The 26,519-nt window shown below is 44.9% G+C and overlaps 2 protein-coding genes across 2 annotated transcripts in view; both read right to left on the bottom strand.

The window, feature by feature from the left end:
* Positions 1-26,519, bottom strand: part of kiaa1958 (KIAA1958 ortholog) — a 218,481-nt gene that overhangs the window by 22,974 nt on the left and 168,988 nt on the right. The window lies entirely within an intron of this gene.
* Positions 1-26,519, bottom strand: part of palm2akap2 (PALM2 and AKAP2 fusion) — a 158,777-nt gene that overhangs the window by 3,981 nt on the left and 128,277 nt on the right. Inside the window, exons 11-18 of the mRNA XM_079523956.1 lie at positions 12,868-13,071; positions 11,508-11,756; positions 10,844-10,972; positions 7,918-8,016; positions 6,474-6,575; positions 5,818-6,198; positions 4,217-5,297; positions 2,561-2,739 (exon numbers count right to left, since the gene is read on the bottom strand). Of these exons, the coding sequence (XP_079380082.1) occupies positions 2,561-2,739; positions 4,217-5,297; positions 5,818-6,198; positions 6,474-6,575; positions 7,918-8,016; positions 10,844-10,972; positions 11,508-11,756; positions 12,868-13,071 (2,424 nt within the window). The remainder of the gene's footprint in view (positions 1-2,560; positions 2,740-4,216; positions 5,298-5,817; positions 6,199-6,473; positions 6,576-7,917; positions 8,017-10,843; positions 10,973-11,507; positions 11,757-12,867; positions 13,072-26,519) is intronic.

Below are 26,519 nucleotides of genomic sequence, written 5' to 3'. Positions count from 1 at the left end.
GGGGGGGGGCTCACAAAAGCCTGAGCGGATGACAAAAATGACCCCAAACATGTTTTGAAAGTGAAACATATATCCCTTTAATTGAGGGATACAGGTGTACAGGTGTGCGGCAGCTATAGGTGCAGGTGTGTGACAGACAGGACAGCTATAGGTGCAGGTGTGTGACAGACAGGACAGCTATAGGTGCAGGTGTGTGACAGACAGGACAGCTATACCTCAGCGGTTACCTCGTTAGCCAGCAACATACGGGCATACTGAGCGACCAGCAGGAGAGAGTCCACAGTACACACAGTCAACATGTGTAATCACATCAGGAATCAACAACTTCAGACATTATGTATAGCGCATTTTAACCCATTTTGGGCGTGAACCCCTTTTGGTGTTTTAAACATTATGTTAGAATTTAGCTATTGAAAAATAGCAGATCTACAAGCTCATAGGTCTGCTGTTTTTGAAAAGTCGTGAAAATGTGTCGCAAATCTTTGAATATATATTTCAGAGCGAACATTTTTAACTCAAATATTAGCTTCTGGGGGGGTCTCTGGAACTACATATTTTGAGATGGGGGTCCGTGGCCCAATAGAGATAATTCTGGGGGTCCTTGACATGAAAAAGGTTGAGCACCACTGACACAGAAACATGGGTTTTCCAGAAAAATCATAGGATTTAGAAGCCTTTTTTTAATCGACCTCAGTCCAAAATGGGTTAAAAGAACACTCCAAGTACTGGAGCAAAGTCAAATAAATAGCCCTGTAGCCACGATTCCCAACCTGTGGGTCGGGGGTTCACTGGTGGGCTGTGAATTGTGGTGATATTGCACGTGGGCCTAAAATATGATGTACGTAAATAGGTTTTCAATGTAATGAGTCCCGGGATGCAGGGATGGTCTTTTAGATGAGTCCCAGAGACATTTTATGAGTCCCACTTCAACGACGTTAGGAGTCATATTTTGCATATTTTTACAAATTGCAGCATTTAACTCCCATTTCATTTTATATGGTTATAATGTGGTTATATTCAAGTAGACAACAGAAGAATAAATGATTATTATAACTAAAGCTAGCAAAATAAACTGATCGAGTGAGTCCATGCATCTCTTAGATGTAGTGTTGTAGTAGTCTTTTGAATCATTTTCATTTAGTTTTAGTCACATTTAGTCACCTGGAATGTTTTAGTGTTTTAGTCGACTAAATCTACAGTTGATTTAGTCTACTAAAATGTATTTTGGCAGGCCTTGATGGCGTTGTCATGGCTGATTTTACACTTGCTGAAAATAGCTGATCTACAAGCTCACAACACATCGCAGCGCAACACGCTGTGAGCTTGTAGATCGGCTATTTTCAGCATGAAACCAAGCAGAAAATGACTTGTCTGTTAGTTCTACTGGAACTCTTCTCCACTCCAATATATTTAGTCATAGTTTTAGTCATCATTTAGTTTTAGTTTTCCTCAGTGTAAAACGGTAGTTGATGGACATTTTTCGTCATAGTTTTAGTTGACGAAATCAACACTACACAACGCAACTACTGAAAAATGAATAAGCTTTTTGCTGTCCACCTCATAAATAATTGAAATTCAGTGGTGATGTTTGTTTACGGGTTGGGTCGTTGGGCACGGCCCCAACATGCATTTCATCTTTCTGGTTTAACCACGCCACGCGACCCGGCCCTGAAATGGAAAGCGGCCGTTGTCTCTGCCTCATCTTTAATGAAATACGTGTGCCATTGTTCTTGATTTGCGGTACAAGACAACTTTGTGTATTCATTAAACTTTCAGTGGCAGTTCCACACGGAACTTGAAATGTGGCATTTCTCCACTGTTGTAAAATAAATAGAAGTTACTAACTGTATTAGAAAGGGGAACACAGGGTGATGTAATCTTCCTAAACGACGGCGTCATCATCACTGAAACCCCCTGCTGTTCTGGTTTTACTTTCACTCCCACATCCTCGTTAGACTGGGAAAACCCCTGCGGTGATGCAACTCTGAGTCTGAGTGTGCAAGTGGAAACAAACCCGTAATATTGTGTTCCCACTTTTAATACAGTTGGTATTATGTTTAATACCTAGTAACCTTTGCATTAGTTAGCTAGTACAATAGTACAGCTAGTCACAACAAGGTGACCTAACTGTAAGAGGGAAAATAAATACACATTGTACTGTGTCTTCATGGTTGTCGTTGAACAGGAAAGCGTTAAAATGCCACTCAGGACTTTACAATGTTCCCCCAGCTCAGTGGCCGTGTGGTCAGAGGTTGGGTGACTGGGTCAGGTCCCTGCGACAAACTATAGTGTCATATCCAGGAGGTGTACTTGTACATCATGGCTGGGGCCTCACACTACAGAAACGGCAGACAGGCTCCTGCCCTATCGGCCACATGACATGATTTACAGCGAGATCAACATTTCTCCCCCCTCTATTTCTAACTCCCCTCTGTCTCTGTGTCTCTCTCTCTCTCTCTCTCTCTCTCTCTGTCTCTCTCTCTCTCTCTCTCTCTGCCTCTCCCCCCTCCTTTCCTTTCATTCCCTTCACCAGGTGTTCATGATTGGAAGGAATACTTACACTGTTGTCCTCCAAGTTCTCCTTCTTCTTCACCTTGTGTGTCTCATAGTCCTCCATCAGTGTCTGCATGTAGTTCTTGGCTCGCGAGCCGCTGGAGTCCTCGCTGCCGGCGTCAGACAGCGTCCCCTCGGAGGTGGAGGGGGAGACGGGCGGTGCGGGGCGAACCTTCTCAATCTTCCCTGGAGGTCACAGAGAACACGTAGAGTTCAGTGGAGTCACCTTGCAGTTGTTCCAAGTTGTGTTGGCTCTCTAAACATGCACAAGTGATTTTTTTATTATTTAACCACCGACCCAGCGCCCCCTATTTTGGGGGAGCATTTGTCGGAAATAGCCAATCAGCAAGCTTGTGTGATTGTCGATATGGCTGTTGCCAAGAGATTTGGTGTAGAAGGAAACAAGGGGAGACCAAGTATAGAGCCAACTCAGGTCCATTTCAGAGGGTTTAAGTCAGTGGTTTTCAACCTTTTTAATATCAAGGCCCATTATTTATTCAGCATTTGATCCACAGAACACCATTTGATGAGATTTAGCCTCTCAGAGCCAAAACTAAAGAATATTTTGTTATTAATATCTTGACACACAATGCTGTTGGCAAACATCGATCAAAATAAACAATTCTTTAATTGTGTAGACTTCTTGTAAATGATGTAATGCAGATATTCACTTAGTAAGAGACCACACCTTCGCTCAAGATTAACAGTTTATTGAAACAGAATGAGATGGATGCGGAGTGGAGTGAGGAACCCAAGGTAGGGCGAGACTCAGGGTGGGGGCGTAGTCTCTGGAGCTGACGGTCATCTTTGCTCTACTCGGAATGAGCGGTTGGTCGTCTCTGCTCCGTCACTGCCCCCCCTGGATTCCTAGAGAATCGAGGGGGAAGGAGGAGGTTGGGGTGGAGGAGGATGGCGATTTTGAAGAATAGTGAAAATAGCCGATCTACAAGTGCAGTACTCACAACCCATGCATGTTTGGTCTGTCGTGGAGCAGAACAAACAACTTGGTTGAGAGATCGCAGGTGTATTTATACTGTGTTGATTGCACCGGGGATTGGCCGGGTGATAATGAAAGGCAGGTGAGTTTGATAAGGAGGGAGGAGTTGTTGATAATGAGGGAGGAGTGGTTAAGGTCAAGCGGAAGGAGGTCTCTTCTCCCGAAACTGCGTTGTATAAATACAACTTCCCTTAAACAATTATGTAACTCTTGAGAGCGTAAACTGAATCCAATATCCATTTGGTTTCATTTTACGCTCTCAAGTCTATAAGGTTTCATTTTACGCTCTAAAGATCTACAAGGGTCCATTTGGTCACCAACTCTCCATCATTTAGCTGGGGACCACCTGGAACCCCCTCAAGGACCACTGGTGGTCCCCGGACCACTGGTTGAAAACCACTGGTTTAACCCATTTTGGGCGGAAACCCCTTTTGGTGTTTTAAGCATTACGTTATACTTTAGCTATTGAAAAATAGCAGATCTACAAGCTCATAGCGCGCCACCGAGTGGTACGCTACGAGCTTGTAGGTCTGCTATTTTAAAAAAATTGTGAAAATGCGGCACAAATCTTTGAAAATTGAACATATATTCTTTCAGAAGACTTTTTTTTTATTTCGACGTCAGGCCTAAATGGGTTAAGTAACTATACTGTTGGAGGAAACTCACCTGGCGCTGTTCTGGCCGTCAGGGTGAGCCGTGCCGGCAGGCTGTTGCTCTTCACCTTGTCCGCCGCCGACATGGCGTTCGGCCGCATCATCGCCGCCGCCGTCGTCGTCCGCACGGCTCCTCCTCCGCCCCCCGTGCTGTGACGCACGGTGATGACGGGCTGCGCGTCCCTCTGCTTCTTGAGCTCCTCCTCCCTCTGCTGCGCCGCTCGGATCTCCTCCTCGATCATGGACAGGGTGCGCTGCTTCCTGGAGCGGAGGCGGAACGGCCCGCTGGCGGCGGCGGCCCCCTCCGCCGCCTCGGGGCCCCGCGTCGCCGTGCTGCGCAGCTCGGCCGCCTCCGAGTACTTGCTGAAGTAGCTGAACTCGGGCCGCTCCGGACTCGGGGGAGACGGGGGCCGGTACACGGGGGTCGGCCGGGGAACGGGGGCCGACACTGGCTCCGGGGGTCCCGGGGCCGGGGTGGAGGCGGCGAGCGCCCTGGCGTAAGAGGACTGGATCTTGATCCTGGGTCCCCCATCTCTGGGTCTCTGCTGCTGCTGCTGCGGAGGAGGAGGGGAGACGGCCTGGGTCTGTGGAGGAGGAGACGGGTTCCGGTGCTGACTCTGCTGCTCTGCCGACCCGGGAGGAGACCGTTGCTGCTCCTCCTCCTCCCGCGGAGAGACCGAGGAACGTTCCCGGGTGGGCTCTAGAACCTCCACCGGTCCGTCCGGCTGAGGGGAGGGGTGTGGCGGCGGGACCGGACTGGAGGACAACGCGGGGGAGGAAAAGGCAGGAGCCGGGCTGACGGACAGAGGCGAGATCTCTGCGCCAGGCCGGGGAGGAGAGGGAGAGGAGGCGGCCGACGGGTGCCAGCCGTCTCCGTTCTGCGCCGCCAGGGCATTCTGGATGGCGTCGTGCACCAGGACGCCGGCGTGGTACTCCAGGTCCTCTTCCGTGGGACTGCTGCTGCTGCTGTTGCGCCCGTTGACCGGCGTGGCGGGCTGGGGGGTAGCCGGCGACACGGGAGTGAGGGGCAGCGGCGTGGGGGGCAGAGAGGCGCCGCTGTCGGAGATGTTGTCCAGGCTGAAGATGGTGGTGTCCTGAGAGGAGGAGGAGGCGTGCGACAGTTAGTCAACCTAATCGATTGAATGGATTATTATATTGTTACAAATTACACTCGGGTTAAGTGAGGGGCGCCCACTGTGGCTGCCACATGACGTCACTGCTTAAAGCAAACATAACTAGACCTCGGTACTAGTAGGCCCCCACGCAGGCTGGTCAAACATAACTAGACCTCGGTACTAGTAGGCCCCCACGCAGGCTGGTCAGCGGGTGGTACTACTAGGCCCCCACGCAGGCTGGTCAGCGGGTGGTACTAGTAGGCCCCCACGCAGGCTGGTCAGCGGGTGGTACTAGTAGGCCCCCACGCAGGCTGGTCAGCGGGTGGTACTAGTAGGCCCCCACGCAGGCTGGTCAGCGGGTGGTACTACTAGGCCCCCACGCAGGCTGGTCAGCGGGTGCCCCCGACAGCACCCAACCGTAAAATAAAACATGCTTCTCGATTATTACAAAAACATGTATGGATAGAATAATCGTTGGTGGATAGTTGCTGCCTTATACCTGAGAGCGCAGAGACAGCTCGTCCAGTCCCGAGTCAGACTCCTCCGGGTGGAAGGAAGCGTACGATTGGCTCCTGCCTTCCTCGTCGTCGCGCAGGATGGTCATCACGGCGCGCGCACACGTGAACTCTCCTCCGATGCCCTCGTCCTCGCCGGGGGACGACAGGTCCCCTGGCTGGCCCTGGCCGGCCCTGGCGGCGCCACCGTGTTTGGAGAAGGGCTTGGCAGAGTAGATCTGAGGCGCCACGTCTCTCTTTGAAGACCCGGACAGGAGGAACTGCTTCCTGGCAGCCGTGAAGTCGATCTGTTCCTCCATGATGTCCTCCTTCCTGGTCAGCTCTGGGTCGAAGGTCACTACTGTCGGGTGTTCTGACACCTGGAGCTGCGATTGGTTGGACATTGGGGAGGAAAAAAAGGATGAAAAAGGAATAAGACATGCACATCCCCCGTCAAGGCTTTCTCAATTTACATGGGTATGGCTTTGTAACCCTTAACACATTGTATGCCCAGGATGTCTCCAGACATCTTTATAATCACCTCCTGTGTGTGTGTGTGTGTGTGTGTGTGTGTGTGTGTGTGTGTGTGTGTGTGTGTGTGTGTGTGTGTGTGTGTGTGTGTGTGTGTGTGTGTGTGTGTGTGTGTGCGTGCGTGCGTTACCTGTGAAAATGTGTAGGGCTGGCTTTGTTTTTGTTGTTTTCTCTCCTGGTATTTTCTGTGGGATTCAAGTTTTTCTGGATCCAGCTGATCTTCCAGAGGGACCTTCAATCAGTCAATCAATCAATCAATCAATCAATCAATCAATCAATCAATCAATCAATCAATCAATAAAACCCACCCACCCATCCAGCCATGTTTGATCATTGATCATTAGCATTATGCACCAAATAACGATGCCCCTCTTTCACTTTGCCAAAATGTAAGCAGTTTTTTTTGCGTTTTTGTGGATTTCAGGCTGTGGGACTTATTGTCGACATGGATACAGCCATGGCATATATACAAGCTATGGCATATCAAAACTGCCCATGCGTAGAGGTACTGTTGCCGTGTGACAACAGGCTGAGTGCACACCTGGCTCAAATATCTCCATTATGCAACTATAAAGTACAATGTTTATAAAACCATACAAGTACAAGTACAAATGCATTGCTGTTGTTGTTTAAGAATGGATAAATGTTTCTTTGTTACTTCAACATTTAATTGTGGGTGGTTGTAATGGTAATGAATAAGCTATTGAATATATTAGAAGGGCTCCTTGGGGCCAAAAAGGTTTGGGACTATTGCTGTTCAGCACATAACCCAATGTCTGTTAATACTTTGACTGCACACATCCCCGGATATAGACTATAACTAAAAGTGTTAATACTTTGACTGGTCACATCCCCGGATATAGACTATAACTAAAAGTCTGCAAATACTTTGACTGGTCACATCCCCGGGAAACGAAGCATTCGCTGAGGGTCGACCTCAACAAAAAGAAAATAAAACATTCACCTGAATGGTGCTAATAGTTGCTGCTACTACTTTGTTTAGGGGTGTTCAGCAATACAAATGCAATGCGTGTACACTACTACACAGCACATAATAACCCAAATACCCCGGACGGGCGTGGACTAGTCTCAATAAAAAGAACATTGCAAAAGCTACCTACTAGTCCAGTAATAATGTAATTTGACCTCTAACTAATTGCAAAAAGTTAGTTTTGCATAAAAACACTCATTGGGCTAATTTTGGCCATAGCAACTTGCCAAAATGTAATGAGGTCAGCACATTTGGGCAAGTTGCTATGGCCAAATTTAGCCCAATGAGTGTTTTTATGCAAAACTAATGCTTGGAATGGATTCAGCATCATGAAAACCCCCTAGTTTGATATGTCACATGCTACTTAAAGCATAAGGACATTTAGAAAATATTACCTTATAATAGGATGTCAATGGTGGCCACACTGTACAGGCTATTTTCAACACTTTCCCCTCAGACAATTCCAGGCAACTTTTTTTCTGTTATTCAGGATATATTGAAGATGCAAAATCAGCTGAGTTCGTTTTTTTTGCAATTAGTTAGAGGTTGATCCTGTATTTTCCATAGATTTCCTGTACTATACCTCCTGAGGTGGGTTCCACCAGCGCTGGGCACCCACAGGGTTCTTCTTGACTGCTTGGTCTTTGATGAGCTCCTGACGTTCACGTTCCAACTCGTGAACCTGAGGGGAGGACATGAGAAGGATATGATCCAGTTGATCTCCTTGTTTCACTCGGTATATCACAGCTTAAGAAGCTTGAGAAGGATATGATACAGTTGATCTCCTTGTTTCACTCGGTATATCACAGCTTAAGAAGCTTGAGAAGGATATGATACAGTTGATCTCCTTGTTTCACTCGGTATATCACAGCTTAAGAAGTTTGAGAAGGATATGATACAGTTGATCTCCTTGTTTCACTCGGTATATCACAGCTTAAGAAGCTTGAGAAGGATATGATACAGTTGATCTCCTTGTTTCACTCGGTATATCACAGCTTAAGAAGCTTGAGAAGGATATGATACAGTTGATCTCCTTGTTTCACTCGGTATATCACAGCTTAAGAATCTTGAGAAGGATATGATACAGTTGATCTCCTTGTTTCACTCGGTATATCACAGCTTAAGAATCTTGAGAAGGATATGATACAGTTGATCTCCTTGTTTCACTCGGTATATCACAGCTTAAGAAGCTTGAGAAGGATATGATACAGTTGATCTCCTTGTTTCACTCGGTATATCACAGCTTAAGGAAGTAGTTCATCCAAAAAAATGACTTATCCTCCTCCTCCTATCAAAACCTGTCCTCAAAACCTGTCCTCAAAACCTGTCTGTTCTGCCAGCTTCTCCTCAGTTTCGGCTGGATCTGAATTTACACATTGACCATTAGCATATGCACCAAATTACGACGCCCGTTTTTCACTTTCCCGAAATGTAAGCTACAGTTGCTATATGGGATATAAAACAGGGTTGCCAAGTCTGCTTATTTCCCGCAACTTTTGGCTTGTTTTTTGTCCAGAGTCACGGGTTGCTTTTTTGTGGACTTGTTAAGAATTCAGTGGCTTGAAAATCGAACAAGCCAACATTTCTTTGATGTATATACTATAAATTCCCATTGGTTTGGGGGAGTGTGAATCACATTGAGTGACAGAATCGGTCTGGTGTCTCTATTTATTTAGCCCTGGCTAAAGTATGTGCGTAATAGTATAATAGTCCTTATTATAGGCATACATAGTATTTATATTGATAAATGCATCAAATATTTTTTATTACGATTATATGGCCATATTATTAGACTTTGTTTTGGCTTATTTTCCAAAGGGAGATTTGGCTTTATTTCTCTCGCAAGACTTGGCTTGTTTTTTTTGGCTTGTTTTTGGAGGTGGGTTGGCGTAGTTCTCTCACAAGAGTTGGCTTGTTTTTGGCTTGTTTTTGGAGGTGGGTTGGCGTAGTTCTCTCACAAGAGTTGGCTTGTTTTTGGCTTGTTTTTGGAGGTGGGTTGGCGTAGTTCTCTCACAAGAGTTGACTTGTTTTTGGCTTGTTTTTGGAGGTGGGTTGGCGTAGTTCTCTCACAAGAGTTGGCTTGTTTTTGGCTTGTTTTTGGAGGTGGGTTGGCGTAGTTCTCTCACAAGAGTTGGCTTGTTTTTGGAGGTGGGTTGGCTTATTTCTCTCACAAGAGTTGGCAACACTGATATCAAACTGTGCGTGCGTAGAGTTGCTATTGCCTTCGCTGAGCGCAGACCTGGCTCACAGCTTAGCTGTTAGCTAGCTTAGGACTTTCATTTAGGAGCTGTAATAGCCTATCTGAAATATGTTTAGTTTGGCTAATGATTGATAGCAGACGTACAAGATCACAACGCGTCACTTTGTGCCGCGCTGCTAGCTTGGACATCTGTAACTTTTTAATACTTTTGAAAAAAGTTTGAGAGCTGCTGAAGGTATTCATTCGTAGAATGGCCTCAGGTCTTAACCTAGCCCAAACATTTAGACTCTCGTAGAGGTTTTTTTCGATTCTGACGAATCTCTCAACGAGAGTCTAAACGACGAGGTCCCCTTTAAGAGGGCACGTGTTTACGTTTCTGCCTCAAAATCACTCTTACCTTGTACAAATGCAAAATCTAAAAATAATCAAGATTGCCCCACATGTCCGGAGGGTGTACGGAAAACAATTACTTCCGTAGCGACCGTAGTTTTCAATAAAGTAAATATTTGAATCCACTCCGTCCATACTCCTACATTGTAAATGCGCAACAGAACATTGGCCGCGCCCCTAGTGGCCAGGGTTCTGTTGCGCATTTACAATGGAGAGAAAACCAAGATGGCCGCCAGATTCCGAGACAGAGTATGGACTTTAGTATGGACGGAGTGGATTAAAATGTTTTGTTATTGAAAACTACGGTCGCTACGGAAGTAATTGTTTTCCGTACACCCTCCGGACATGTGGGGCAATCTTGATTATTTTTAGATTTTGCATTTGTACAAGGTAAGAGTGATTTTGAGGCAGAAACGTAAACACGTGCCCTCTTAAAGGGGACCTCGTCGTTTAGACTCTCGTTGAGAGATTCGTCAGAATCGAAAAAAACCTCTACGAGAGTCTAAATGTTTGGGCTAGTCTTAACCCATTCTGGGCGGGATAACCCTGTTGGTGTTTCAAGCATTATGTTATACTATTAGCTATTGAAAAATAGCAGATCTACAAGCTCATAGCGCGCCACCGAGTGGCGCGCTATGAGCTTGTAGGTCTGCTATTTTTGAAAAATCGTGAAAATGTGGCACAAATCTTTTAATATATATTCTTTCAGTTTTTAACTCAAATCTTTGCTTCTGGGGGGTCCCTGGAACAACATATTTTGAGATGGGGGTTGGCAGCCTTGATATGAAATATTGAGTATATATAGGCCTAGAAACATAGGTATTTCAGAAAACTGTCAGTTTAGAAGACATTTTTTTAAATTTCGACGTCAGGCCTAAATGGGTTAATGGGTCATGGTATCTTCCGTATATACGGTTACCTCCTCGGTTGGCCGTGTCCTCCTCACCCGGACCTCCTGCTCCTCTCCGGGGGTGAAGAGCTTGGCGGGTCTCCTCTCCTCCTGGAACGCCCTCAGTTCAAAGCGCGGACCGCCCCGCCCCGTGTCCTCCTGTGGTGCAGACAGACACGTGCGGAGAATGTTAAGAGGGGTAGCATTTGTGACATTTTCTGAAAAGGGCATCTTTGGCAAAAAGAAAAATAGCGAGAATATCTCCAAGCTGTGTGTGAGTTTGGAGCTTTTTTCGGTGTGTGTGTGATACAGCACTCAACTAAGTACAGCCAATACTGGAGATGCTGTGCGGACTTCTACACAGAGGGCAATTCTTTCAACATAAAATGCTGCATTCAAAGAGACAGGAGGGTTGAAAAGGCATTTTTCTTGAATGCTGCATTCATGTATGGCTTTTTCACCCTAGTAAAAGTTGCACTCATGGTCTGGAGAGAGGGCGGTTGAAAGGGCAGCCAGGGGGCTTAAGCCCCCTTTGATGCAGCGTTGATTTTGACAGCACATTTAGATTTGAGTTTTAGTCTCTTGAATAGTTTTCATTTCGTTTTAGTCACATTTTAGTCACGTGGAATGCCTTAGTGTTACTACAATGTATCAAAACCAACACTGCTTTGATGTGTGTGCGACGTGCACGTGCCTGCTGCTGCGGCGCAGCGTGTCCATTGGTTCTCAGGGCGGCGTCTTCCTGGCCGAGGAACGTGGTCTGTCTCTGGCCCTCCACGGTGACCGGCGCATGATTGGCCAGAGGAGAGGAGGCGGAGACGTGGACGGAAGGGGAGGTCCCATCGACGCTGATGAAGCCTTTGTTTGGCTCTGAGGGGGAGGAGCTCCCGTTGGTGGGTGTGTCTGAGGCCGCGGCCAGAACCTGGTCCAGGTAGCGGATCTCCTGGAAATGAAGGTGAATACAGACATTGTATCAAAAGCTCATAATGCAATGGTAACGACGCAGTGCGATATTGTAGATCTGCTCATTTCATTTCTGGCGAAGATGGTTTAGCGTTGAGAAAAAAAGAATCACACCCGTGTGAACTGAGTGGTGCAACTCCCCTCTCCCCTCTCCCCCTGCCCCTCTCTCTCTCTCTCTCTCTCTCTCATTAGCAGGCAACAGTACAGCACTATCTCTCTCTCTCTCTGTTTCTGGCACAACAGCGCCACTTTTGCCCCTACTGGTACTCTAAACATAGTCACATAGGTACATAGGTACATAGGTTACGACGGACATTGCTGTTCGCCCGGGGTTTTTTGTGTTATCCTTTTATCCTTTTAGCATAGCCTAGCATAGCCTAGCATAGCAGATATACCGGCTCCGGGCGGCTGATGTAGCCGCCTGGGACCCTATAGGGATGGTAATGACAGCGTGTCGCAGGTTTGAGTCCTGATCCCGATGTCCGTCCCCCCCCCCCCCCCCCCCCATCTCTCTCCCTGTTTCCTGTCAGACTACTGTAATCTATCAATAAAGGCAAAAATCCCAGAAAATATGTTAAAAAATAATAATAATAAATCACATCTGATTTAGAAGGCCTTTGTAGAATAGGCCTCGGGTGACGGGTCTTAACCCATTTTGGGCGGGAACCCCTTTTGGTGTTTTAAGCGTTACGTTATACTTTAGCTATTGAAAAATAGCAGATCTACAAGCTCATAGCGCTACGAGCTTGTAGGTCTGCTATTTTTGAAAAGTTGTGAAAATGTGGCGCAAATCTTTGAATATATATTTCAGAGAGAACATTTTTAACTCAAATATTTGCTTCTGGGGGGGTCCCTGGAACAACATATTTTGAGATGGGGGTCCGTGGCCCAATAGAGATAATTCTGGGGGTCCTTGACATGAAAAAGGTTGAGCACAACTGACATAGAAACATGGGTTTTTCAGAAAACTATTAGGAGCAGAAGCCTAGGAGCAGAAGCAGAAGCCTTTTTTTTAATCCACCTCAGGCCTAAATGGGTCTTAATGGGAGAAACGCCAACGAAAGAGAAGAAAAGAAACCCCTAGTACTGACCTGTGCCACCTCGTTGTCTGGGCTCTCTAGTTTCATTCTGTCGCTGCTGCCGTGGAGGCCATGTTGGATCTGCGGGCTCTCCAACTCCATGGTGGCTGCGGGGCCGTCGCTAATGATGCTCACAGACTCCTGGAAGCTGACACTCTTCAGGGCTCGCTCTCTGGGCGCCGGGTCACTGACATCCTGGGCTGCGTGCCACGCTTTCTGCTCCGCACGCACACGCACACACGCACGCACACACGCACGCACGCACACACACACACACACACACACACACACGCACACACACACACACAGCAGAACAAAGGTTTTTCAGGTTAGTGATTTTAACCCATTTAGGCCTGACGTCGAAATAAATAAAAAAATCTTCTGAAAGAATATATATTCAAAGATTTGTGCCACATTTTCACGATTTTTCAAAAATAGCAGACCTACAAGCTCGTAGCGCGCTTTTCAATAGCTAAATAATGCTTAGTTAAAACACCAAAAAAGGGGTTCCCGCCTAGAATGGGTTTTAAATAAGATAATCAATTTAGGAAAAATAGCTAAACCGGCCGATCTACAAGCTCACCCGCTTTGCAATGGACACGTGATGTGTGCTGGAGAATAGTCTATTTTTTTCCCCCATTTGTTGCATGACATTGTTGTACAACAAATGATAAAAGAGTGGTTATCATCAGACTAATCGATTTATTAAAAAAAACATGCTTCTTGATCCATGAATCGAAAGAAAAGACGATTGATAGTTGCAGTCCCACATTATATGAAAGAAAAGCCCAGAGAATATGGAGTTGTAAGGTTTTCAGTCGGTTGGAACAGAATAATCACAAGATGAGTGTCCATATGTTGAAAAATACCTCCTCCTCCCCCTCTCTCTCTTCCTCACATACACACAAATGCAAATCCTTGTCTGTCTGCATTGCAGTACTAGGCCAGTCAAGCCTCTCCTGCAGCAGTGTGACCAGTACTGATTCCCACCACTGGGTGACACCATTTCACCTACAACTCGTTCACCACAAACCAGGCCAGACTCTGTGATGAAACCTGGCTACAGTATAAGCCACGCACAGCCTTAGACAGAGTACACAGAATTGACATTGTTTACTGGCATGAATGTGTGCATTTAATTGCACTAATTACAAGTCAGCATCATGTGGTCTGGTTGTCAGGTTAGAATAACAGAAAATGTGACCTTCTAGTCCATTGGAACTATTAGCAAGTGTGTTGGACATATACTTAAAAATATATTTTTTGAGTGGTGCAACCACTCCAAGGAACAGCAATGTCCGTGTTAACCTATGTGACTATGTTTGTGTGTAACTCATGTGTGACTATGAGTACCAGTAGGGGCGCTGTTGTGCCAGAAACAGAGAGAGAGAGATAGTGCTGCACTGTTGAGAGAGAGAGAGAGGGGGGGGGGGGGGAGGGGGGGTTGCACCACTCAGTTCACACGGGTGTGATTTTTTCAAATGGTAAAGTCAAAGTCATACGATTTGTCACACACGTTACCGCAGTGAAATTTGTTCTCCGCATTTGACCCATCTCTTGGAGCGGTGAGCCGCAGCCATAGAGTATATATATAATAGAGACTGAACTGGCGCGAAGCTCCACCCCCCCAGCTATTCATGTCAGTGGAAGTTGCTCAGTGGCGTTTTGAAGCACCCGGAAGACTGCCGGAAGTCCCTCCCAGGACCTCAACTTTGAGGTCCTGAGTGACGTAGGGCAACCGAGCGCTCAACGTTAAAGCCCAGCTGCACGGGGTTTCCCGGTCATGAATCCACGGGTCCGCCTGTAGTCCCACCTCCTACCACTAGGACCCAGAGCTTCAACGTTGGAAAGTCTGCCTGCCCCCTTGGCCGCAGCGTGCGCCGCGCTCGGAATCATTTGATTAGTAGATTTGACCCCCAATCCATTCCCTTTGATGCTGAGTGTCAAGCAGGGAGGCATTGGGTCCCATTTTATACAGTCTTTGGTATGACCCGGCCGGGGATCGAACCCCAACCTCCCAGTTTCAGGGCGGACACTCTAACCACAAGGCCACTGAGCTGGTATAACTAACTAGTTACTGCATGACGTGCTTAACCTTTATCTGCCTGTACAGGGCTGTGTAAGGACATACACAGTAGATATGCAGTACTGTTGTACTTTATCAGTACTTTATCAGTACTTTATCAGATGCTGTATGCCCAATGATAGTAGATGCAACTGTAGTACAACTAACTGGAGTACAGCTAATCTACACGGTAGAATAGCATGTTTTATTGTGAAAACTATACACGTCATACTCTAGTCTATTCCTTTGAGATCCATACCCTTATTATGCACTGTATGTACTTAATAAACTTCAGAACAATCAGAACTTGTGTGATAGTTGCGTGGTGTCATCTTGTTCTCCGGGCTCGCCACTCAACTGAATCATCACTCGATCGACAACCTTAATTAGAGCAAACCTCTTAGGACCACATCAGGGGGAGCTACACAGTCACAACAACCCTTTACAAAATAATCTGAATTACACTAGAAGTAGTAGTAGTTACACTACACATTACTTATGAAAGTATCTAGTGTAGCTACTTTGAACCAACATTGTTGGTTATGTGTCTGAGGACAATGGACATGTTATGACATTGAGTCATTGAATAAAACGTACGACTGGGTAGAATTTACAAATGGTTGAGGATAGAGCATTCTCTCTTTGTGATGACTAACTCCACTCAAAACACATCTGTCGCGTTATCTGATGCGACACTTAAAATAATAGTGATGTAGCTTGTGTTAACCATCAAGGCCGATTCTACAAATTCCTTCAAAATCAGTAGTTCTTCTCACCCTAATTTTCAAAAATGTTCAAAAATAGCAGATGTACAAGTTAGCAGTGCGGCACGAAGTGATACACTGTGAGCTTGTACATCTGCTATTTTAACAATACAATCTAAAAATCTAAAATGACACAGATGCTTTCCCGGTATTAATGGCTATACCCAGCTAAATAAAATAGAAAAATGAACTTCAAAGCTATGTAATGCTGAAAGTAGTGAACAAGCTACTGGAAAATATAGTTCTCTTAGCAGCCTAATGTGTTGGAACGCAGAGCTAGGACAGAGAGAGAGAGAGAGAGAGAGAAGGGGAGGGGAAAAAACTGTGTTATGGAAAGGAAACATTTGAGAAGGAAGTGAGGATGTATTTTTAGTTTTTTACAAACCTCGGCTTTATGTAGCATATGATATTACTCTGGGTTTAACGATACATTTTACATCATATTACTGTACAGGTTTGAGTTTATTAGCCAGATTTAATCAATTTCAACAATTTTGGGACTGTGAATATATATTTAATATGTTTTTCTTCTTGTTTCCCCTCTTCAAAATTAGAAGATCTACAAGCTCACAGCGTGTTGCAACGCAATTCATTCGCTTTACTGCGATTGTCATGATGATGTGGGCCAAGTAGTACAGGCCACTATTGTTGTACGTATCATATGTCTTATTTTATGTTGATCTGTGTATGCATTGTGTTGTTTGTCTTATTTGATGTTGATCTGTGTATGCATTGTGTTGTTTGTCTTATTTGATGTTGATCTGTGTATGCATTGTGTTGTTTGTCAGTGAGTGATTTTGCACTGCTCCGTCCATAGTCCATTTGTACAGCGAGTTAAATGAACACTCACGATTTCACAGCGTACCAATAGGAAGTGGAACAAAATGGGCTCTAATAATGGCATGGCTTATTGAATGACTTCATCGGCATCTATGGTGTGAGACCATATTTGGGCACCTTTGTGTCTAGCCTTAATGTCTTAACGGGTCATACCAAAGACTCTGAAAAATGGGTCCCAGTGCCTCCCTGCTTGGCACTCAGCATCAAGGGTTGGACTGGGGGTAAGTGCCTGCGACATACTCGCGTCATGTCCAGGGGGTGTACTTGTACATCATGTCCAGGGGGTGTACTTGTACATCATGTCCAGGGGGTGTACTTGTACATCATGTCCAGGGGGTGTACTTGTACATCATGTCCAGGGGGTGTACTTGTACATCAAGCTGCCTCACGCTACAGAAACAGGAGATATTAAATGGGCTCCATTTTCGTCACCGCTAAACCCCTTATCCCTAAACTTCTTTGCCTTTTTTTTTTTACTATTTTGAAAAACATTTTTGAATAGTTCAACTAGCCAATCTACATTTACACGTTGTGAGCTTGTAGACTGGCCATTTTAACTATTCAAAAATGTTTTGCAAAATAGTAAAAAAAAGGCAAAGAAGTTTAGGGGTAAGGGGTTTAGCGGTGACGAAAATGGAGCCCATATATGGCTCCTACCCCATGGGCCTCATGGATCGGCAACTTGGCAAGGCTTACTTATGTCTAACCTCATGTACATACAGTACCAGCTGGAGTTTGCTGTGTATATACAGTATCAAGATAGATATCTTTTCTTTTTTTGCCTATCCTCGACATGTTTCTGTTTTTCTTTCTCCCTCGCCTTCTTCGTTTTCTCTTCACGAATACAACAAAAACGATGGAGCTTGCATAAAAAATTCACAGATTCTGATTTGGTTAGTTTTTCAGAAAGTAAACAAAAAAGGAGGAAAAAGGAGTGGATAGGTACATCTGCACAAGAAATATGATCGGTACCCACCCCTGGAATAAGATCTCAAGCTTTCTTCTGTTTTATCTTTTTAAACGCAAATAGAATATGGTTTATTTCTGTCAATACAAACGTCAATCGATCAATCAATCAATCAATCAATCAATCAATCAATTAATCAAACAAACAAGACTAAAGCTAACTCAGGCTTGTTAAAACAGTGATAAATTAAGCCTACTTCATCACATTCAAACTTCAAAGGAAAGTAAAACATCGGTATGTTGCAAAGGTCACATGGTACTTGGCTGGCGGACACACCATAGCGGTTGGAGGGGTCAAACGTGTGACCTTTCGGTTAACGGGACCAGACGGTTCGTTTAGTCAGAAGGTACATTTACAGCGGGTCTGTTTACACAATGTGTTGGTGCTTTGTGTGTCTTTGTGTTTTACTGCTTTCTACCCATTCTGTGCTGTTCTGTACAGGTCAAGAGGTGACAAGGTCACAGTACGATGACCTCACTGCAGCTGATATGTGGTTTTTGGGTATGTGTCTGTGTTGTTTAATGTGTGCACGTGGTTTATTGCATTTGCACGTGTGGTTTAATGTGCGTGTGCGTGCGGTTTAATGTACATGTGTGTGTGTGTGTGTGTGTGTGTGTGTGTGTGTGTGTGTGTGTGTGTGTGTGTGTGTGTCGTTTAATGTGTGTGTATGTGTGGTTTAACGATGTGCACCTGGTTGTTCACGTGGTTGTGCAAACACAGACATTTGTGTGAATCGCTCTAGTTTATTGTAGCACTCATTCTTGGCCTTCTTTCTCTCTCTCTCGCTCTCTCTCTCGCTCTCTCTCTCTCTCTCTCTCTCTCTCTCATAACCATCCCTCATTCTTTCCTCTCTCCTTCACTTACACTTTCTCCCTCTCTCCTTTCACTGTTCTCTCTATCTTCCTCTTCTCCCCATGGTCCACCATCCTCTTCCTTCCTTTCTTACTTCTACGTCAAGGCGACAACTCCCCCATTCATCCTTCGTTCTTTCTCCTCTATCTGTGTTCTTCCATCCATTCTTCTTTCCTTCCCTCGTCCCTTCCTTTCTCCTCTCTCGCCATTTTCCACCCTTCCTTGCGTCCCCACTCCCCATTGCTACTTCCTGTTCCTGTTAGTACCTCACATCCTGTCTGTGTGGTTTCTTTCTGTTTGTGCCTCTCCTCTCCTCTCCTCTCCTCTCCTCTCCCCTCCCCTCCCCTCCCCTCCCCTCCCCTCTCCCCTCCCCTCCCCTCCCCTCCCCTCCCCTCCCCTCTCCTCCCCTCCCCTCTCCTCCCCTCCCCTCCCCTCCCCTCCCCTCCCCTCCCCTCCCCTCCCCTCCCCTCTCCTCTCCTCTCCTCCCCTCTCCTCTCCTCTCCTCCCCTCCCCTCCCCTCCCCTCCCCTCTCCTCTCCTCTCCTCTCCTCTCCTCTCCTCTCCCCTCTCCTCTCCTCTCCTCTCCCCTCCCCTCTCCTCTCCTCTCCTCTCCTCTCCTCTCCTCTCTCCTCTCCTCTCCTCTCCTCCTGTCCTTTTTCTCCTCCTCCAATAATCTCTTGTTGCCACTAATGAAACATTGTGCTCCGAGGCGTCTTCGTGTCTGGCTGACTCAGTCACATGAAAACTGTACAAACAAACTCCTTTATACTGTACGTTATATATACTAACGCATAAACATGGGCAACCACATGCGGCCCCCACCGTCACTTAAAGCGGCCCGCAGGTCAATATCCGAACATTGATATATTATTGATTTCAGCTAATTACTATTGTCTTTCTATATATCCAATGTATTCATAAAGTCAACATAACTATAACTAAATGCATTTGAAATGAAATAGAATTTTAACTTTTCAGGATTCCAATTCAAAAATAGCAAAATATTATTCAGGATTTCAATTTAAAAAATAGCCGATCCACAAGCTCAAAACGCTTTGAGCTTGTGGATCAGCTATTTTTGCTACGACAGTAATATGCAATGTGGCCGTCTGGAGTGAGTGTGAAAATATAGTGGCTCTTCATCGTCAAAGTTGCCCATCCCTGTACAACTTGAAACCCACCAGGTGCGCAAGAAAAATTGCACAGACGCTGATTTTCTTCCGCTGCCATGTTAATGAGTTCAACCGTTCGTAGTGGCCGCAGCCACTCGCACACGTGCAAGTCCCGCCGCGGCCAAGTTTGGCGAGAACAGTCACACACAAACCTGCGGGTGCAATAAAGTGTGTGTTCCGGCGCTTCTTTGGTGGGTTCCAAGCGTTAAGTGCAGGGACAAATTAGCCATTGGGCCAGTGGGGCCGTGGCCCAGAGGCCCTTGGCTCGCACGGTACTAGGTTTGACGCCCTGAAAAGGGCTTCTGGAGCCCTTCATTGGCCATTGATTTAGTTAAATTTAGGTCAAAAAGATGACAAAAACACAGAAAACACTAAAATGTCGCGCGCACATGCGCTATGGGGGCACTGCAAAAATGACCGGCCCAGGGGCCCTCATGGGGGTTAATCCGTCCCTGGTTAAGTGTCACAACTAAGAATAAATACCATGAAATGTAACCATCGGTCCAAGACCTTCAGCTCTCACTGGACCGGTTCGCAGCCGAGTGTACGGCGGCTGGGATGAGGATCAGCGTCTCCAAATCAGAGGCCATGGTCCTCAGCAGGGAACCGGTGGATTGTGCAGTCCGGGTATAGGGAATGAGGCATTACCCCAGTTGAAGGAGTTCAAGTATCTCGGGGTCTTGTTCACGAGTGAGGGGAGGACGGAGAAGGAGAGCAGCCGGAGAATCGGAGTGGCAGGGGCGGTATTGCAGTCACTGTATCTTTGTTCCTACACTCACCTATGGTCATGAAGTGTGGGTAATGACCGAAAGAATAAGGTCGCAAATACAAGTGGCCGAAATGAGTTTTTTTCGACGGGTGCCTGACATCTCCCTTAGAGATAAGGTTTCGTTCAGTCGCCTGGAAAGGAGCCAGCTTAGGTGGTTCGGGCATCTGGTTAGGATGCCTCTCGGGCGTCTCCCTAGGGAGGTCCTTGAGGCACGTCGGGATCCCCCAGGAAGAAGTCACTAACGTTGCCCTGGAGAGGGAAGTCTGGAACACTCTGGTGGAGCTGTTGCCCCCGCGACCCAACTACAGATAAGCGGTTTAAGATGGACGGATGGATGGATGGATGTAATCGAATTAACACCAAGATACTGTTTACTGAAGATGGCGGCAAGCTAGACGGACGTGTGTCTCTCAACTCCGCAGCTTGTTACAAACTATTTAACAAAAAAAACAGACTAATGGAAAAGTGAGCAGTTTTATTTAAGCAACCTGATGATGAATAACAAAAGAATGTCCAAACGAGGTGGCAAAAACCAAGCCAAGTTGAGCTTTGGTTCTGCTGGGTCCAAGGAAAGCGGGGAAGCTAATGCTAGCAACATGGCTGGGGCTGAGAGCTCGGAAGCTGAGATGGAAGACACGGGCCGTCGCTCGGAGAGTGCAAGTTGCTCTATTCTCGAGGCTATCAAGGAGATGAAATCCGAATTCTCACAAAAGTTAGATTCAGTCATGTCGGCGATTGAAGGTATGAAGAAAGAGGTCGGAGATTGCAAAGAACGAGTCAAGGGTGCGGAGACTCGCATCTCTGGCACCGAGGACATTGTTGCTAGCTTACAGGCTAAGGTCCAGGACCTGGAAAAGAAGTACAAGCAAATGGAGCTAAAGGTTCTGAGCGGAGAAACAAGGTCCAGAAGATCCAATGTGAGATTGGTAAATTTGCCAGAGAAGACAGAGGGTTCTGATGCTTGTGACTTTCTCGAGCAGTGGCTGGTAAAAACATTGGACTTAACGTCGAAGCTAACCATTGAAGTGGCCCACAGGATTGGGCCGAGAAGAGAAGACAACGCTCCTCCGAGGACTCTCATCATGAAATTCCTGGACAATAGAGACAAGGTGAAGGTGATGAGGGCTGCTCGAACCAAGGGCCAAATCAAGCACGGGGATACATCTATAAAACTTTATCCCGATTTAACCGATGAGGTGCGCAAGCAGCAAAAAGTTTTTGACTCGGTCCGACAAAAACTTCGAGAGATCCCTGGGCTACGTCAAGGAATAATGTTTCCAGCTAGGTTATTGGTGACATATAAAAACAAAACTCAGTCCTTTGACAAACCAGCGGACGTGGATGACTTTATTCGACGAATAAAAGATGTGTCTGGAGCAGTCAGCAGTGGAGCCGCGGAGAAGTGAGGATGTGAGGTAGGCTGGCTAGCTAGCTAGCCCGAGGCAGCTAAACCAACACGGGGCACAGAACTTTTTATATATCCCTTTAGTGTATTTTTTTCTATACAGTAAACCGTGATATAATTTTGATATGTTCAGATCATAGTTGTGCTCGGCACGCGATATTATTTTATACTGAGTTGTACTCTGAATGACGTTAAATGTTTTGGTTTTGGTGTCTCGATTTGTTTTGAATGATATGCTAGCTTGTTGTTGTCTTGGAGCTACTGTTAGCTGAAGGCTAATATGTTGGGGGCCGTGGGGGTTCTTTTTTTCTCCCCGTCTTTGTTTATGGTTCAGGCTGATGTTTTTTTTTGGGTTGGGGAAGCTTTATATTATTATTATCCTATAACTAGATCGTGTGGTTTGTACTTATTATAGTAATTGGGGATAAATGATGACACTATAGTACCGTGTCTCGGCACGGGACTCAATTTCCCATGATGCATCTGGGTCCCGGTTTTGTATTTCAGTTCCGGATCATTGTACAGACCTAAGGGTCATCTTAATTTTGAGGGAGCACCACTGCTGGTACCCTCCGGTACTACACCCGGATTTATAGTATAGCATTTTGTGTAGTGTCCCCTGCCACAGGGCTTTCATGGCACAACTTTGAAGGGATAGATTGCAGAATAGTGTACTCTTTTGGTACACATTTATATTTCGTCTTACATTAAATACACAATCTAAATTTAAAAGAAGGCAATGGGTGGGGGGGGGGGGGGGGATTTAATAAAACCAGGAAAACTATGGTTTTGGATAGTTCACTACTAAGGGTTGTGTGTGCACATGTATGTATATGCATGCATGTGCGTGTATGTGCATGTGTATATACAGTATTATTATACAAAAAATAATTTATTATTAAAAAATAAAGTATAATTATATTATATATTAAAAAAAAAAGAGAGAGAGAGATGGGGGAAGGGAAAAGATTGAACATCGGTTGTAAAAAGAAATATTTTATTTTTTTTATTTTTTTTTTATTTTCTGCTCAAGGTCTAATACTAAGGTTTAAATTCTGTTTTCACTTATATTGGGGGAGGGAGAGTTTATCACGAGGCGAATGGTGATGCTGGGTCATTCCTCACATTGTGTGGAGTGGTCTTTAACCTTTTTGAAGTGGGAAGCAGGGGGGGGGGGGCAAGCCTACTCGATGGGCTCAGGGGTTTTGGGGTTTTTGTTTTTCAGGCTCACTGTCGCAGCCTTTGTTTTCATGTTATGTGTTTATTTGTTTGTTGAAGGCACTGCTCTAAATTCAGGTTCAGAAAAGTCATTTGAGATATGTGATTATGGCTAGAGAATTGGAGGTTAAATTCACTTCATGGAATTGTAGGGGTTTACAAAAAATCAAAAAGGTTAAGCAGGTGATGGGAAGGTTAAAAGATATCCACTCGAGTATTGTCTTTCTCCAGGAAACGCATTTGATACTGAATGAGGATATTAGGATTAGGAAAAGATGGCGAGGGGAGGTGTTTTCAGCACCTTTCACTTCCCAGGCTAGGGGGGTCATGACTCTTATACACAAATCTATCCCATTTAATGTTACTAAGGTAATTGCCGATAAAATGGGGCGATATTTGATAATTCAAGGTAATCTTTTTGCAGAGTGTCTTATTTTGGTAAATATCTACGCACCGAACAATGATGACCCAAAGTTTTTCAGTAACTTATTTATATTATTGACATCTCTTGGGGGTCATTATCTGATAGCGGGGGACTGGAATGTGACCCCTAATCCTACTGAAGATAGATCTACTCATTCAGACAAAACTCACTCTAAAAGTAGGGAAGTTATTCACCAGTTTTCCAAAGACTTAAATCTTAGAGACATATGGAGAGATAGAAACCCTGGTGTATCTGCATACTCATGCTACTCTAGTACATACAAAACGTACAGTAGAATTGATTTATTTCTGGTTTCTGCAAGTCTTGTAAATAGAGTTAAGGACTGTGTGTATGATAGTATCCTAATTTCAGATCATGCTCCTAATAGTTTGATTTATGTAGACCCAGGTCGGATGCGGGACCCCCCTAAGTGGAGGTTTGAGCAGAGATGGCTCCAGGACCCTGAGCTGATAACTTTTTGGAAGAACAAATAGACACCTATTTTGCTACAAATACAGATGAAACATCGGCAACTATAAGGTGGGAAGCATTTAAGGCTTTTATTAGGGGACAGATTATAAATTTTACGAGCTCCAAAACAAAGAAAAACAAACAAAAAGTTATATTACTGGAATCAAAAATTAAAGCTATGGAAGGTTCTTACTTTAAGAAGCCTTGTCCTAAATTACATCAGGAAATATTATTATTACGTGCACAATATAATGAAATATCCGCTTCCAAAGCAGCAGCTAATTTGTTAAAGCTCAAACAAACTATCTTTGACCAGGGTGAGAAGTCTGGCAGGGTTCTAGCCTGGCGCATTAAACAAATGCAAACTGAAAGAGCAATCAACATGTTAAAAAATGATGTTGGGGAGACGATAGAAGACCCTATCCAAATTTGCGAGGCATTTAGAGATTATTATGGTAAACTATATAGCTCCGAGACAAATCAAGAAGATGTAGTTGAGAGTTCCTTTTTGGATGGAATTAATATTCCTAAAATTCGAGAGGAAGACAGTAAAAAGCTGGGGGCAGATGTGAGTATTGGTGAGATTTCGGAGGCAATGAGTAATATGAAGTCTGGAAAAGCTGCAGGGCCTGATGGTCTGCCGATAGACATTTATAAAAGATTTGCGGGCAGATTGGTGAAACCCCTCTTGGACATGTATACTGAATCTTTTGAAGAGGGAGTATTGCCTCCCACTTTGAGAGGAGCCCTCATTATACTTTTGCCAAAACCTGGTAAATCAAATGATAGATGCGAAAATATGCGTCCAATCAGCCTCTTAAATTCTGATCTTAAGATACTTTGCAAAATACTTGCAAAGAGACTAGAACTTATTCTACCTGAAATTATAGATGAGGACCAGAATGGGTTCATGGTGGCCCGCCAGGGTTTTCACAACGTAAGGAGAGTATTGGATTTATTGCATGTCCAGGAGGGGGCGCCAGATACAGCCTTTTTATCTCTCGATGGGGAAAAAGCTTTCGACCGCGTAGAGTGGCCGTTTCTATTCGAACTTCTTGGTCGATTTGGCTTGGGGGAGAACTTTTGTAAATGGGTAAGACTGTTGTATAACGATCCATATGCAGAAATACTAACCAACAATAATATATCTAGACCGATTAGGATCCATAGAGGCTGTAGACAGGGATGCCCTTTATCACCACTCTTATTTTTGATCGCAATTGAACCATTTGCAATTGCTGTAAGGGAACATACACTAATTACAGGTATTAATATAGAAAATCTAGAGCACCGCATATCTTTATATGCTGATGATGTAATATTATTCCTGAAAAATTTGGAGATATCTGTCCCGGCTATTCTGGATCTAATAACATCGTATGGTCGCATATCTGGCTACAAAGTAAACAACTCTAAGTCATCCATTATGCTTCTGAACTCGGAAGAAAGATCAAACCCTCCCGGTCATGTTCGTCACTTCAGACCAGTAAATGCCTTTACTTATTTGGGAATCCAAATCGTGCCAAGGTTGGAAGAGGTTGTGAATGCCAATTATAACCCAATTTTAGCCACAATCGAAAATTCAATTAATAGATGGTCAAGTCTTTCAATATCTTTGATCGGCAGAATTAATATACTCAAAATGAATGTACTTCCCAAGCTATTGTATTTATTTCAGAACGTACCCTTGTCACCTCCACCAAACTTCTTTTCTAGAACCAGGAAATTGTTTACCAACTTTATTTGGAACAATAGACGTCCTAGACTTAGATTGTCCTTACTTTATCTACCCTATGATAGGGGAGGATTACAGTGTCCTAACTTGCTGTGGTATTTTTGGGCAGCTCAATTGAGAACACTAATGTTCTACTTTACAACGGATGCGGCGCCGGCATGGAAAGATGTGGAAACAAGCTCCTTGAAGTTACCACTCCCCCTTTATATTTACTCAGATACTTATAAAAACCTAAAAAGAATTACAAGCAATCCTATAGTTAAAACAATGATTAAAGTCTGGCATGAGGTTAATATATTTTTGGGAGAACATCCACGTCTCTCTCGCTTCAGCCCAATATGGGGTAATAATCAATTTGTGCCAGGTAGAGCTGATGGGGGGTTTAAATTGTGGGCTGATAGGGGAATAGGTCAATTAAGGGATGTATTTGAGAGGGGTCGGGGGAGTATGCTCTCGTTTGAGGAACTGGTCATTAAATATGATATCCCTCGCAAACACTTCTTTAAATATCTGCAACTGAGGGACTTTATTAGAACTAATCTGGGGCAATCCATGCTGGCCCCATCCATGTCTGTGCTGGAGAAAGCTTTGGTTAATGACCCATTCGGAAGGGGGTTAATATCAGATTTCTACGCCCTATTGGTTGACTTTTCTCCGGAATCCTCGGAAGATAGGCTTAATGCCTGGAGAACAGATATTCAGGAGGATTTAACAGTGGAACAATGGAGTACGGCTTGTGCACAAGCTCAATCCCAGACTGGGAATACTCGTCTAAAACTTCTACAATACAATTGGCTTATGAGAGTGTACATTACACCAGTTAAACTTAATAAGTATAATTGTAATATTCCAGATGTATGCACCAGATGCGGTGAAGATAGAGGCACATTGTTCCACTGTCTATGGTCCTGTCCAAAATTGATTGAGTTTTGGGGGAAGGTCGGGCAGGAAATACAGAAGATTTTGTCAATAAATATTGTACC

The sequence above is a fragment of the Electrona antarctica genome (genome assembly GCF_951216825.1).
Source record: "Electrona antarctica genome assembly, chromosome: 16".
In the NCBI taxonomy this organism is placed as follows: Eukaryota; Metazoa; Chordata; class Actinopteri; order Myctophiformes; family Myctophidae; genus Electrona; species Electrona antarctica.
This window is presented reverse-complemented; position numbering and strand designations above follow the sequence as displayed.